The following is a 16,312-nucleotide window of genomic DNA, read 5'->3' as shown; positions in this document are numbered from 1 at the left end:
CCTTCCCTCGCTCACCTGCCTCCACCGTCCGTGTGTGTCACACATCCTCCGGACTAGGGGCAGATGGGAGGTGGACCCCATAGAGCATCAGCGTCATTCTGAGGAGAGAAACCTGGAGGGGACGCGACAGGTTGGCCCTGGGTTCTGAAGTAGACTCTGGCCTAGTCAGAGTACCCACTCAGGCCTTGCTGGTTTTTGAGGGAGACATTGATATGTCCTTCCTAGTGAGCCCCAGTAATCTGGGCAAACACAAACAGCAGTCTGTAATTAATGGCAAACAGGCTTTGGCATTTAGGGACACAGGTGCTAGTGTCACCATGGTGGCAGAGGATCTAGTGGACCCTGCACAGATCATCCTGGGTGAAATGTACCAGGTTACCAATGCAAACAATGTCAGGACCAACCATAGTCTGGTAGTTGTGAATTTCTCCTGGGGAGGGGTAAATGGCCTCAAGAGGGTAGTAGTCAGTGCAGACCTCCCTGTCGAATGTCTATTGGGCAATGATCTAGAAACTTCAGCCTGGTATGAAGTAGAGTTATGGACTCATGCTGAGATGTTGGGCATACCTGCAGAGGCATTTGCTGTGACCAGGTCACAAGCCAAAATGCATAAAGCTGAACCAGCTCTGAATCCTGAAACTATGGACCAGATGCTACCTAAGAGGAGGAGCAGTAAGGCTAAGGCAGTGCCTTCCCTTCTGTCTCAGATCTCAGATTCCCCTCCTGAGGGAGGAGAAGCAGATCCTGAAGAAGGAACTGCCCCAGAGGAACTTGAGCCTGGTCAGGTTGAGTTCTTGGGGGCAGGGGGACCTTCCAGGGAAGATCTGAGTAAGGAGCAACAGTGCTGTCCCTCTCTTGAACCCTTCAGACAGCAGGCTGCTGCTGAGGCTGCTGGGAGTGCTAGTGGGTCCCATAAAGTTTATTGGGATGAGGGACTCCTATATTCTGAGGCTAGAGATCCTACCCCTGGAGCCACCAGGAGGTTGGTAATACCTCAGAAGTTTAGGGATTTCCTCTTGACCCTAGCACATGATATCCCAATGGCAGGACACCTGGGCCAAAACAAGACCTGGGACAGGCTTGTCCCTCATTTTCATTGGCCACACATGTCAGAGGACACAAAGGAGTTTTGTCGCTCCTGTGTCACTTGCCAAGCCAGTGGCAAGTCAGGTGGCACAACAAAGGCCCCCCCCCGATACCACTACCTGTGGTGGGGGCTCCCTTTGAAAGGGTAGGGATTGACATTGCTGGTCCCCTTGACCCTCCAATAGCATCTGGGCACAGGTTTATCCTCGTGGTAGTTGATCATGCCACCAGGTACCCAGAAGCAATTCCCCTCAGGACCACCACCGCCCCTGTGGTGGCAAGAGCCCTCATTGGAGTTTTCTCCAGAGTGGGTTTCCCTAAGGAGGTTATATCTGACAGAGGACCAACTTCATGTCAGGGTATCTAAAAGCAATGTGGAAGGAGTGTGGTGTCAACTACAAGTTCACTACTCCCTATCACCCACAATGCAATGGGTTAATTGAAAGGTTCAACAAAACCCTAAAGGGAATGATTAAATGCCTCCCAGAAAAGCTTAGGCGAAAATGGGACCTTTTGCTTCCCTGCCTTCTGTTTGCATACAGAGAGGTTCCACAGAAGGGGGTTTGCTATAGCCCATTTGAACTTCTGTTTGGGCATCCTGTAAGAGGTCCATTATGTTTGGTGAAGGAGGGGTGGGAGTTACCTCTAAAACAGGATGTGATGGACTATGTACTTGGTCTCTGCTCCCGGATGGCCAAATACATGAAGAAGGCAACCAATAACCTGGAGGCTAGCCAAGAACTACAAAAAGCTTGGCATGACCAGAAGGCTGTACTGACTGTCAATCAGACAGGACAGAAAGTGTGGGTGTTGGAGCCAGTGGCCCCAGCAGCTCTCCAAGACAAGTGGAGTGGCCCCCATACAATTGTTGAGCAAAAGGGAGAAGTCGCCTACTTGGTGAATCTTGGAACTCCCAGGAGACCCCTTAGGGTGCTCCATGTCAACAGGTTAAAGCCATATGTCGACAGGGCTGACATGGGCTTGCTCATGGCAACTGACGAGGACAGGAGGAGGAGAGTGACCCTCTCCCTGACCTGCTCTCACAGAACCCTGATGATGGGTCAGTTGATGGTGTTGCTTTGGCAAGCAGCCTCACTGATCATCAGCAAACTGAAGGCAGACAAGTGCTGCAACAGTTTAGACATATGTTTAGCCTGACCCCTAGTCAGACTTCCTGGTGCACCCATGAGGTGGACACTGGAGACAGTCTGCCTGTCAAGAGTAAAATCTACAGGCAACCTGACCATGTCAGGGACTGTATCACAACTGAATTCCAGAAAATGTTGGAACTAGGTGTGATTGAGCCTTCAGATAGCCCTTGGGCTAGTCCAGTAGTCCTTGTGCCTAAACCTCATACCTAGGGTGCTAAGAAAGAAATGAGGTTTTGTGTTGACTACAGAGGCCTCAGTGCAGTCACCAGGACTGATGCCTATCCAATTCCCAGGGCAGATGATCTCATTGATACTTTGGCCTCAACCAAATATCTGACCACATTTGACCTAACAGCTGCCTACTGGCAAATCAAGTTAGCTGATGATGCCAAGGCCAAAACAGCATTTTCGACCCCTGGTGGGCACTACCACTTTGTGGTGATGCCCTTTGGTTTGAAAAATGCACCTGCCACTTTTCAGAGGTTGGTGAACAAAGTTCTGACAGGTATGGAAACGTATTGCTCAGCTTATCTAGATGATATTGCTGTCTTTAGTTCCACTTGGCAGGATCAACTGGTCCACCTCAGAAAGGTTTTGGAGGCCCTGCAAAAAGCAGGCCTCACTATCAAGGCCACTAAGTGCCAGATAGGGCAGAGTCAGGTTGGGTACCTGGGCCACCTTGTAGGTGGAGGCCAGGTTTGACCATTGCAGAGCAAAATCCAAACCATAATGGAATGGGTAGCTCCAACAACCCAGACACAGGTTAGACCCATTTTAGACCTGACTGGGTACTATAGGAGGTTTGTTAAGGGATATGGATCTATAGTGACCACCTTAAATGATCTTACCTCTAAGAAAATGCCAAAAAAGGTTCAGTGGACAGCTAGCTGTCAAAAGCCATTTGATGACCTGAAGCAGGCCATGTGCACTGCTCCCAACTTACAGAGTCCAGACTACACAAAAAAGTTCATTGTCCAAACAGATGCTTCTGAGCTGGGTGTGGGAGCTGTACTGTCTCAACTGAATGATGAAGGTCAAGACCAGCTAGTAGCTTTAATAAGCAAAAGGCTGACCCCTAGAGAGAAACGTTGGTCAGCTATAGAGAGGGAGGCCTGTACTGTGGTGTGGGCCCTGAAGAAGCTGAGGCCATACTTGTTTGGCACTGACTTCATAGTTCAGTCTGACCACAAGCCCCTCCTATGGCTCAAACAGATGAAAGGTGAAAATCCTAAACTGCTAAGGTGGTCCATTTTCCTACAGGGGATGGACTATACATTGGAACATAGACCTGGGACCCAACATGCCAATGCAGATGGACTCTCAAGGTATTTCCACTTAGAACACGAAGACTCAATTGGTCAAGGTTAGTTTAGTGTCCCTGCGTTTGGGGGGGGGGGGGTTGTGTAGGAGAGTAGGATCTGCACTTATGTTGCCCCCACTTTTTTTCTGATGTTAACACTGGTTTCTGGCTATAGTCTCTCTGGGTCCCTGCTAATCAGGGCCTCAATCTGCCTGTTCTCTCTAAACAACTTGGAGTGCATATTAGATGCACTAGTGATTGGATACTGTAGTACCTTATGAGCCCCTAAGGCAGGCCCTATCAATCCAGAGGGCAGGCTGCTTGGTTTACAATGTGAGGGGGTGCCTCTGCATGAGCAGAGCCCCTCTACAGCTGGCAGAGTCTATTCTCTATGGCCGTTTGTGGATGCGGTTAAACCATATACTCTTAAGTGCATTATAACCCAACGGTAAATGCTAACTTTGGAATGACTGCATCAAAACATGTCGTGTTTGGTGTCAAACAACTTGGAATCATACCCCCACACCATAACTGGTGTGGGAGTATGATCCCACCCTTCTAGAGGGGACGACATGTACCCACTGTGGAAACACGGTAGAAATCTGAAAAAGCCCTGGCATCACAAAATGGATGCCACCAGCACAGACACTGGGCTGCCCTACTGCTGCTGACTGAAACTCGCAGTGGAGGAGGCCCAACAATAGGCATCCTGTCACAGGGAGGTGTCACCACCTTCCAGACAGGATTTAGTGTATTGGGGCTGGCTGGGTGCACTCCTAGAGTGCTTTGAAGTCCTGCACTGGGGGAGCAGTAGGCTCCTCTGAGCAAATGCCAGCTCAAACCGGTTCAGGGGCTACCTGTCCCTGCTCTGGCGTGAAGCTCGACAAAGGTAAGTGGGTGTAACCACCCCCTACCCTGACCCTCCAAGAGGAGTGGTCATAAAGCTAGTCCCTCCCATTCCTTTAGTATAAGATAGGGAACCCTTGCCATTGTAAACTAGATATCCCTGAACGACGCTTTACAAGAAGAATCCTGGCCCTTCGACGTTCCACTACCTTTGGAAGACAGAAGAATCTCCCTTGGAGTCAAGGAGTGACTCCCCTGCTTGGCAGGCACCAACAACTCTAATCAACGGTCGCAAACCTTCCCGCTGCTGCCGAAGTCCGAAGTCTCTGCAGCCCCGGAAGTGGATTTCCTGACCTCGACAGCCATTGTGAGTCCCCAGCAGAGCTGAGGTGTGTGGACCCCACGAGTGACGAGGAACAGCAATACCTGGGTACCGTGCACTATTGTCGAGTGCAACCCCTTCACGATGCTCTACGAACTTGTGCATTGGACCATTTGTGGCCCAAGCCTCCAGCTAGTTTTGCAGCGAAAATCAGAGGTCTACCCCGTCCCGAGTGACCGTGGGCTCCTGTAAAGCATTTCCTCATGAGGCGTCTTCGCGATCCCTTGCCCGTTGGCCTGTGGGTCCCCTGAAGACTTTCTGATCAAACCAAAGGGCTCCCCTGGTTGCTCCAGGCCTGCCCTCACTCACCCTCGCTGGGTGAGTCCCTCTGACCTTGCTGGTCTGCACCGCTGACTTTCTTCACTTTACACGAGACTTGCTGTTACCAAGGCTTGTTGGCTCCAATCTGGTTGCCGACACCTCAGTAAGCTGCAGACGTCGTGGGACACTCCGAATACAGCTGCTGGTCATTGTCGATGCCTCCTGGTCCTCGTGAGCGAAGAGTCAAAACACCCTTGAAAACCTGAAATCACCCGGCTTCGGTGGGCCTCCATCTTCCTGGCCCAGGGTCACTGGCTAGTGACTGTGAACACTGTCCCTTCTGCTTTCAGGTCATCTTCATCCTGAATCCAGCCTTGGATTCCACCGGACACTTCTTTAGTCTTCGCAAGCAGCAAATCTTCTTTGGTTTCCATAGAAAACAGCAATGCGACCCGACACCAAAAGACACCTATGCACCCGGCTTCCCTGGGTGAGGTAACTCGTGCACTCCGGTGCCCTATTGTGTGTTGGCCCTCGAATTACTTACCTTGTAAGTGGATTACTTGTAGACTTCCTCTAAGTACCCTAAAACTTTAAAAATCCAACCGCGACTTGCTCCATTGAAATCAATAGGGAACTCGCGGCTGTGTTCTCACACTGCACGCGTCTCCCGTGGGTCTATTATTTAGCTGCCGTGGGTGGATTAGTGAAGCCCCAGCCATTCTACAGGCCCTAGGCCTTGTCCCCTTACAAGTCGACTTTCCTAAACCTCTTTTTTAGTATATGGTCTGGTACGCCCCTAGGGCCCCAGCCATATTTGTGCTTAACTTATTGTGAAACATTGATATTTGAATGTGTTCCTGACTTCTAATCTCAAAGAGATTAGTAGAGTGTGTCTAGAAATAAATACATATATATTTGATATATATACCTGTGTGGTGTCCTTTCATTTGGTAATTCAAGAGATTATAAGGTAAAACAAGCTGCTTTACATTCCTCGGAGACTTAGCCTGAAGGCTGCTCTCCACAGCTACCACCACTAGGATAGCTTTCTTTAAAAGGTTGTCTTAAACCTATCTACCATAAGAGTCGAATTGGACTGGTGCAAGGTGGCCACTATAGCTAGTGACCAGCATATGCCAGGCCAACTTCTCACACTGGCCATGCCCAGGAATGACTGAACATCACTGACGTCGCGAGGTTGCGGGGTGTCAGCGAGTGCTGAGACTTTGTCAGGGTCTGGCCTCATGCCATCTTTGGAGAAGATGTGGCAGTAGAACTTAAGGGTTGACTTGTGGAATTCACATTTGTCTCGGTTGAGTGTGAGGTTGGCGTTTATAAGGGCATGGCACACGCGGTCTAGGGCTTTGTCATGTTCTTCACATGTCGTGCCAAATACAAGTATGTCATCGCTGTAGTTGAATGAGTTTGGAATGTGGTGGATCACCCGCTGAACGGCTTATTGAAAGATGTCCGCCGCTGACGAGATGCCAAAGTTAAGGCATTTATATCTGAAGAGTCCTTGAGTGGTAAACGTGGTGATATATCTCGATTTTTCATGGAGTTCAAGCTGGTGGTATCCTTTGTTGAGGTCTAATTTTGAAAAGACTGTCGCTCCATGCAGGCGGGTAATCAGGTCGCTAATTTGAGGTCCAGGGTGTCTTTCTCGTTCTATGGCTGTGTTCGGGGCGCGCATGTCCACACACAGGTGTACTTTGTTTTCATGTCCTCGTTTGGGCACGACTACCACCGGCGACACCCAGAGAGTGGGTCCGGATGACCGTTCTATGATGTCTGCTCTCAGCAGCTCTTGGAGCTCATCATAGACCGCTTGCTGGAGGTGAAATGGTACTTTCCTGTGTGATTGTGTAATTTAACTTTGACGTTGGCTAGTTTACCTAGGCCTGAGAACAGCTTCGGGAATTTGTTGACCATATCATGCTAGTCATCCACTCTGAATAGGATCTCTACCAGCCTCACTCGTTCTGCTGTGGGTAAGCTGAGTAAGCAGTCGGCAGCTTCAGGTCCTTCTATGACATGAATTTGGGCCTGAATTGATCTGTTCTTGTAGGTTAGCGTTGTGGGAAAACGTCCTAGACATGGCAGTGGCTCCTTGGACATCCATGTGTAGACGCGTACTGCAGCCGGTTCTAGCTTCAGTTTCGGGCACATCTTTTCATATTCCGTTGTGCAAATGTAGTTCAGTGATGCTCCCATGTCCAGAACAAACTTTGCGGAGTAGTTTCCCATTCGAATATCTAGTTGTGGGCATTTCTTCAGCCGGTCTGGGTCAGCTACCATGCATACATATTCGTCACTGTCCTGTGATATGGGAGTGGGTGCGGAAGAATCTCTTGATGCCGACCGGTGAGAACGATAGGACGCCTGGGACTGGGTGCTACACCTGGATGAGCTGGTTGATTGATCCCTTCTGCCATGCACCGCCCTGGCGTGGTGACGTGTGCCGACACTTCGTCTGACTGGCCTAGCTTCTTTACGCCTGGTTTGGCACATAGCTTCAAAGTGATTGTCTCTCCCACATCGGTGGCATTGTTGCCCAGGACTGGGCAGGTGCCAGAGTGTGGCTATTCAAGGCCGCAGCGGTAGCAGTGTGGCGGTTGTTTCTGGGTTCTACTGCTTCTGGTCCCACCGTGGGACGAGCTTGTGGGTTTGTCAGGCCTCCGATGATCCAGCCGACGTCTTGATTCTGGATGGGATTGAACTCAGAGGTCGTTTCTTCTTTTCTATTTTTCCGGCTTCCATTTTCTTTGCGTGTTCTTCAGCTTGGTCACTTATGCGTGTGAGTTCTTCAATGTCGTCAAACGAGTAGTGGTTTTTGTGTAGTCGACGTCACAGTGATTTGGATTGGCATCCTTCGATGATGCGTAATCAAAGTGCGTCCTCAGTGTTAAACTTGTCAAACTCACAATATCGTGCCAGACGCTTTAGTCGTGAAATGAAATCACCCATGGATTCATCGCGTTCTTGGGACGCGAGATTGAAGGTGTAGCGTTCATAATCTAGGTTGCGTTTGTGGAGAAATTTTCTGTTCAGGGCGTCCTTCACGTCTGTATACGACACAGTGTCTGCCGGGGGTAATTATTTGATTATTTGTCTGACGTCTTTGCCCACTAGGTTTTTTAACGCTATAAGTTGATGGTCAGGATCATCTACTCCTGAGCCTTTCATAAAATCTTCGAAGTCTTCTAACCAGCTTTTCCACTTGGGGCCCATGCTGTTTCCGGAAGTCAGTATTAGAGGTTCGGGGGACGCAGGGATGATACGTATGGGCCCTTGCGGTGCGGCTGAGGCTGGACCTGGTGCTACATTCTGTGTGGAGTCAGGTCGAGTGGACAGGGTGATGCACTGCTGTCTTCACTATCCCTCCTGACGCCTCTTACGGCTTTGCAGAGCTTCGAAATCTACTGTAGCGGGCTCAGGGTGCTTCTTTTATTACCTTTGCCTGACCTCAAAATGGCCACCGGACTGAAACCAATTTGTTCCTATGGGGTGTGCCTGACTCTAAGATGGCCGCCGGATGTGACACCTGTATGCCAGTTGAAGTGATGAAAAACTAGAGTTCTTACCCCAGTGCTGTGCACCGGTCATTTATTTGGGGCCTCAGAGACTCTCCTCACAGGAAGTCCTTGTCAGGGCTGCAGTGCTGAGCTGATTGGCAGTGCTCATTAGCATAATTGGTAGCGCTTCTTCTTTTGTGGCTGGGCGCTCTTTAAACGTTGTTTGAGTCGCGTGCAGTTGGAGGGGGGTGTCCTTTCATCCCACCCTCGTCGCCAGTTTCGCGTTGCGCGCCTTTAAGTAATGCGCCGACACGAGAGGCGTTCATACACGTCTTTATTCACCCTTTTTAATCGCGCTACTACCCTATAATGTGCGCGCACTTGTCCCACCTTCCTGCATCCTCTTCCTGCCATGCCTGACCCGGAAGCTCGGGACCTGGTCAGGCATGGCGACACGACAGGTAGGATTAGTTGTGAGCAGTAACTGCCTCAAACCTGACCAACATACACACCCTAACGCCTCCAACCTTTGAAAAAGCATGTTGTATGCAAATCTCATCCTTAAGGCTATATGCATTTACCAAGACCCAACAACTGATGACAAATCGGTACAACAGATGCACCAAATTCCTCTCATGCCCTTTTTATACACCCTTGAACCATCTCCTACTGAATTTGGCCCCTACGCCCACCCTCGTGTGAGGGGACTGGAAACTGTCATTGGACACACTCCTGGAATGAACTTCCCTCCAGTAGGGTAAAATTCTCCGACAGAATATTTTAATTCAATGCCTTACAAGGTCATGCTGCTCTAATGGATATAGGACGATTACTACATCCATGTGATAAAGACCATACCTACCAGTCCTCCGTTCAATGCTCGAGTCCCAGATCAAGTACTACTTACTGTCTTGCGTACTACTCTCTAGAACAATCTTAGGTGAGATACGAAAGGGAAGAATATCAGATCACGCCCCAGTACTTCTCGACCTACCTACAAACGGGTAGGATATGCCAGCAGATGAAGATCTGGCAAATGAACACCACTAATTTTAGACTGTCTGAGGATAAGGAATGCTTAAGTTCTCACTGGTGCACATTCATAGATAAAAATAAGGGCCATGCCTACTCTCCTGTACCACTGTAGGGGTGGGTATAGCTACCTGGTGAGGATAACTTATGATAGACAATGACATAGTCCAACAGTAAGCCGTGCAAAAATGTCTATTAAGTACCTTACAAATATAAAATGAATACCTGTTCATCTTGAAATCTGTTAAGAAAGTAGAAGAGGGGATAATGTGCCTTGAACCCTACTCAGACAAAGCAGAACATGCATTGCATAAACTCCGACACCACCACTACGAGCACAGGGAGAATGTAAGTCGGTTACTGTCTGCCCAACTGAAACAGATCTCCGAACCCTTTTGCACATGTTATGTACCTCCAGAGATTCCATGGAACCGACAGTGGCCCTCCCAGCCCAATCGAAGAAAGCCATTAATCGATTGTAATGAGACTGTCTCTTCAGAGCTCTCAAAAAGGTCCAATCTAGGGAATAACTTCACCTGTAATGTTTGAGGACAGTATGAAGACTTCTCAGTGCAGAGACATGGCGGCTTTCAGTCAGAAACATCCCCCATACGCAGAAGTACTAGAATGGGATCTAACCTGTCACCCCTGCTGGTCTTTGGAGACTCAGATGGGATTACAATGTCAGCTAACACGACTCCAAGAGTATACTCATTCCAACTATTTGAAAATACACTACGACAAAACTAAAATAATATGTTTGGCCATTCACCATCTGGCTACAAATGGACTAGTGACCAAAAGAGACCGGACCCTGATAAAAAAATATTCTGTCCTTGGAGTGGAACAGAGCAGGAAAAATGCAACTGCTCACAGAACATTTCTAAACAGGCCAATACATGTGTCAATAAAACACTCATCTTTGAGTCATTCGCACAGAGATATAGAGGAGGAGCCATACGTTCTTCTATCACTGCAATTAACTTTAAAATAATTGATCATGCACAAACAAATAATTGTGAAACTAGATACAATATTGCTTAACTGTATAGAAAAAAACAATCTCAGATTGACTACATCTCACTCTAGATTGAGGCTTGAATTAGGAATTCTACAACTAACTTTTTTAAATTATACATGCGATTTGCTGCAGGAACCTAATGGTTAGGGCAAAAATCCAACGTTATCATTAATGAGGATTTTAAATTACAATTCCTCAGATACCAAATACGAGTTTTCCACCTGCTCCCAATCAAACGTTAGCACTTATCAAATGTAATAAGATAGCATAATATTATCCTAATAGAGAGGTAGTCCTCACAGTATTAAAAGGCAAATTTGTGACTTTTTCACTATCAAGACATGTAAAACTTAATTCACTGCACCCTGTCCTGTTTAGAGCCTACCTTATGAGTGACTGGTCTGTATCTAAAAGGGAGTTTTAGGCTTGGCAAAGGGGCAGGTTAACACTGCACACACAGGCTGCAATGGCAAGCCTGTAACATGTTTTAAGGGGGTACTTAAAGGGGTGGCACAATAGGTGCTGCAAGCCGACTAGTAGAATTTAATATACAGGCCTTGGGTATTTGGTATACCACTTTACTAGGGACTTAAAAGTAAATTAAATATGCTCATCGGGTGTAAGGCAATTTTACCATGTTTTAGGGAGTCAGCACTCGTTAAGCAGTAGAATAGTGCACAGGGTCCTAAGGCCAACAGAAACGAAGGAAAACAAATAGGAGGGTAAAGGCTAAAAGATTAGGGGAAGACTACCCTAAAGCTGACAGGTCTTACAACTACTAGCTGGGAATATCAGGTGTATGGCAAACAATGTAACCTATACAGATAATGGACCAGGTACACCTCAGACGAAGAATCAGGTGCTTAACTTGTGATGTAAACTTTGGGTCCATGTGACCACTCTTACAGGTGGAAAATTGTTTTTTACAGTACAGCACCCCGATAACTCAAGTCACGTATACGTTAAATAAAAATGTCACATAAATAAACAAACACTTACTGTAGACCTGTAGCTGGACGGTGCCCTGCTGGATGCGTTGGACTCCCAGCTGCATCTGGATTGTGTAGTTCCCAGAGTAATTTGTACTCACATTCAATATCTGCAGCTCACCACCTGAAAGCCCAGCTTCTCTTCCAGTGTGTTTAGGGCCTTTGGTGATTGATTTGCTACCAGAGACATATTCAAGTATCAGGTTGGCGGAGGAGGTGTCGCTCCCTCGAAACCAGTTGTAATACTTGATTTCCTGGGTGATCCCGGAAGGGGTCAGCTTTGCGGTGGATCCATTTTTGACGAGTACTGTTGGTGGGTTGAAAATGATCTGAGACGACGTCTGTGACATCCAAAAAGTCAAGAGGGCTGCAAATTAAAAGAACAAAAGTTATTGTAACAGAGCTATTGCGGTTTGAATCATCTCACCAGTGCTTAATGTGAGACAGTTGTTTCTGGTGCTTGGCACCAACACTAATGACAGTCCCCCATATGGTGGCGTACTACAACTCACCCCCATTGCCCACGATGCCATCCTGGGATTTGTGACCAAAACAAAATTCCATGGACAGTCAAACATGAGTCCACCCCTGCCCCTCCCAACATCTGAGTAAGAAGTGCACAACCATGGAGAGCTGCCAATAATCTACTGCTGGGACCCGCATGATGTTTTCTATTCTTTACTGATATCTACCACTGGTGCTGCCTCTTGTAGCTGGAGTACTGCCAGCCAGTGCTTGGTTGTATCTGCACTGGCCTGTCTGGAGTGTTTGTTATGTTAATTATCTCTGATTGTGCACTGGTAGCCATCTCAACAGAGGGGGTGCAGTTTGGGCAGTGCCACAGATGTGGCTGGTGCTACCTGCTAGTGAACTGTTGGCACTTGGCTCTCTGCTGTTTCATTAAAGTATGGTGTTGTGGAAAGTCTTTTGGAGAGTTTGGTATATTTGAAGGAAAACAATACCTTGCCATGCGCAGGGTCCTTGGCACTGTGCTGTGTGTGCGAGTGTCTGTGTATATGCATGGGTGTCTGTGTGTTGTGTGTATGTGTGGGTGTCTGTGTGATGTGTGAGTGTCTGTGTGTTGTGAGAATGCTTGGGTGTCTGTGTGTTGTGTGTATGCGTGGGTGTCTGTGTGATGTGTGAATGTCTGTGTTGTGAGAATGCTTGGGTGTCTGTATGTTGTTTGCATGTGTTTATGTGTGTTTTATGCATGTGTGGGTGCCTGTGTGTTGTGTGAATGAGTGGGTGTCTGTGTGTATGCATGGGTGTATGTGTGTTGTGTGTATGCATGGGTGTCTATGTGTTGTGTGCATATGTGTGTGTGTTTTCTGCATGTGTGGCGCCTCTATTTTGTGTGCATGCGTTGGTGTATGTGTGCAGTGTGTAGGCGAGGGTGTATGTGTGTTGTGTATATGCAAGGGTCTGTTTGTTGTGTGCATGTGTGTTTTATACATGTGTGGGTGCCTGTGTGTTGTGTGAATGAGTGGGTGTCTGTGTGTATGCATGGGTGTATGTGTGTTGTGTGTATGCATGGGTGTCTATGTGTTGTGTGCATGTGTGTGTGTGTTTTCTGCATGTGTGGCGCCTCTATTTTGTGTGCATGCGTTGGTGTATGTGTGCAAGTGTAGGCGAGGGTGTATGTGTGTTGTGTATATGCAAGGGTCTGTTTGTTGTGTGCATGTGTGTTTTATACATGTGTGGGTGCCTGTGTGTTATGTGCATGCGTGGGTGTATGTGTGTTGTGTGTATGCATGGGTGCCTGTGTGTTATATGCGTGCGTGTGTAGCCTTGGTGACTCAAGGCAATCCTGTTGCATCATCTGCTTCGAGTGCAGCCATGCAAGACTGCTGCATCAAGTCCTGGTTGGGTTTAATGCTGCTTATGATGGTGCACTGCATGTCTTCGAGTTGTGTTCCTGGTTCTGAATGTGGTTAATTCTGTTATAGAGCAAGCATCATGTTACCATATGAACAGCACCAGCACCATGAGGCTTGCCTGAGGGCGGCAATGTTCACCATTAAAGCGTGACCCCTGACACATAGGTGGCCTCTGTAGCTGCTCGAATGCGTGTTTTAATGTGCTCTGCTGCACTGGTGTGTAGCATCGTGCTACAAATAATCACAGACACTACTTGTAATTATAACTGGAGCTTTATTCTCTGCATCCAGCCTCTGCCCTGTCCCTACTCTAACTGCCCTCATCCTGTCCTGACCCCTCCTCTTCCCTTCCATCCCACTCGCTCCGCCCCCCCAACTACTAGACTGCTAACTTCATTACATCTCCCCTTTTCTTAATAAAACAAACAAACAGTGCTTCAGTCCATCCCTACAATGAGTCTCTTTGGTGGCTGGATATCACGACGTGGTCGCAATGACATGTTCCCAGTGGACACACTCGGCATGGGCTCACTCTGCTGACCTCTGCCTTCTGTATCACCAAGGTCAGGTTCTTAAAGTGCGGGAGTGCCAGTCGGGCTCATCCCAGGTCCTTTTATGTCTTGCGGACACCTCTTGAAGTGGGAGATGTTCCTGGTGATTCTGCGTTGTTCAGATTCCGCCGTCAACATAGTGCCCTTCTGTTGGGTAACTAACAGTGGCTCGTCACAAAATCGGGAATCAGTCTTTCTCTGCTGCTCCTGTTTGATGAAGACATGATCCCCTTCATGCAAGGATGGAGACCTCGCTCTCCTTTTGGCATCGGCATACGATTTCATTCTGTCCTTGTTATGCTTGTCAGTCACAGCTATTTCCTGGTGAATGTGATTTGGCGATACCGCTTGCAAGGCACCTTCCCATGTCGGGATGCGATTTCTCATTGGCCGCCCTAGCATGAGGGTTGCAGGGCATTGTCCGGTGGTTGAGTGGGGAGTTGTCCTGTAAGCTCTGAGAACTTCATTCAGAGCTGCCTGCAGTTCTCTCTTCTCAGCCGTGGCTTGCTGAAATGTCTTTTTGATCGTAGCCATAAATCTTTCAATGGTGCCATTTGCTTGTGGCCAGAGTGGTGTGACTTTTCTGTGCTTGAAGTCCATGTGTTTCGCAAAGGCACTGAATTCGTGTCCATTGAATGGGGGCCCATTGTCCATTTTGACTTCCTTGGGGACACCCCATTTGCAAATACCTCATCTAGCACCTTGAGAGTGCAGGAGGCGCTTGTAGACGATATTATTTGTGCGATGGGAAATTGTGAATATTCGTCAATTATGGCAACCACATATTTTCCAGACTGCAGCGGTCCATAAAAGTCCATGGCAATTTCTTGCCACACTCCACTGGGTAGGGTGGTCATTTGTAGTGGTGCCGGTGGATTGCTTTTGCTGGTCAACTGACAGAGGTGGCAATCCTTTAGTGTAGACTCCACCATTTGATCCAGAAAGGGGAACCAGACGCGTTCCCGTAGAGCTCGCTTCGTAGATACTACTCCTCTGTGGCCTTCATGGGCCAGATTGATAACTCCCTGCCGTAGCTGACTGGGGATGACAAGTCGTTGACCTCTTAGGATGACTCCATCGGTGGTGACCGACAGTTCATCACAGACGTGCCGGAATGCTTGTATCTCTTTCCGGATTGTAGAGTCTGTGTCTTCTTCTTGCGGGTTATATCTCCATCTATTAGTTTGGATCCGGTGGAGTACCATTTGCAAGATAGTGTCCTGGGCGGTGACCTTCCGAATGACGTCCATGGGAATGGCAGGTGGCAATGCTTGGTCAGCCACGAAGTCGATATACTCCTCAGCAATTGATGGTTTGGATTCCGAAGATGGCTGAGGGTGGCGGGACATGTAGTCAGCCGGGTTCTCCGCCTTCCCCGGTTTATGAACAATAGTGAAAGTGTACTCCTAAAGTCTGAGACCCCATCTCTCAATTCTCGGAGGCATCTTGCATTTCGGGTTGCCGTAGATGGTGATCAACGCCTGATGATCAGTGATCAGGGTAAAGTGCTTGCCATATATGAAGACATGGAAGTGTTCGCATGCCCAGACTACAGCAAGACTTTCCTTCTCTGGCTGCGAGTACTTCTTCTCGGGATCAGACAGGCTGCGGCTGGCATAGGCAACGATCCGCCTCTGGTCAGAGTCATTATCATATTGAGCCAAGATGGCCCCCAATCCAACGGGGCTGGCGTCCACGGTGATCTCAGTCTTCCGTTGAGGGTTGAAGTAGGAGAGGCTGTCGGCCGACTCTACAGCGCGCTTGATGTCCTTGAACGCCCGCTCACACTCAGGGGTCCAGTCAAACGGTTGACCAAGCTTGGTAAGAATCCGAAGGGGGTGACTGATGGTCGCATAGTCACGGATGTAGCGGGCACAGTAGCTGGCCATCCCTAAGAAGGACCTCAAGTCATTGACATCCTGCGGGCTCTTGGTATTATTCAGGCTTCATGCCCTCGTCTGAGAAAATGTGGCCAAAGAATTTCAAAGTGGCCTGGTGAAACTCACATTTCTCCTTGTTCAGCGTCAAATTTGCATCCAACAGGGCATGGCAAATGCGATCAAGAGCGATGTCGTGCTCACGAACATCAGACCCACAGACCAGGATGTCGTCGCTGTAGTTTAAGGTGTTGGGGATGTGTTGAATGATTTGACGGATTGCCTCCTGAAAGATTTCCGCGGCAGACGAGACACCAAAGCTCAGCCGCTTGTACCTAAAAAGTCCTAGGTGAGTTGCAAACGTGGTAATGTAGCGAGATTTGGTGTCTAATTCTAGCTGGTGATAACCTTTGTTCAGGTC

General features: G+C 48.3%; 1 protein-coding gene across 1 annotated transcript in view; it reads right to left on the bottom strand.

Moving 5' to 3' along the window:
- The window catches only part of LOC146808714 (cell adhesion molecule CEACAM21-like), a 238,775-nt gene that overhangs the window by 159,156 nt on the left and 63,307 nt on the right, over nucleotides 1-16,312 (bottom strand). The window contains exon 2 of the mRNA XM_085615526.1: nucleotides 11,597-11,953. Coding sequence (XP_085471652.1) covers nucleotides 11,597-11,953 — 357 coding nt within the window. The remainder of the gene's footprint in view (nucleotides 1-11,596; nucleotides 11,954-16,312) is intronic.

Source organism: Triturus cristatus, chromosome 7, assembly GCF_964204655.1.
Source record: "Triturus cristatus chromosome 7, aTriCri1.1, whole genome shotgun sequence".
Lineage (NCBI taxonomy): Eukaryota > Metazoa > Chordata > Amphibia > Caudata > Salamandridae > Triturus > Triturus cristatus.
The sequence above is the reverse complement of the archived record's forward strand: the minus strand, read 5'-3'. Positions and strand labels throughout refer to the sequence as shown.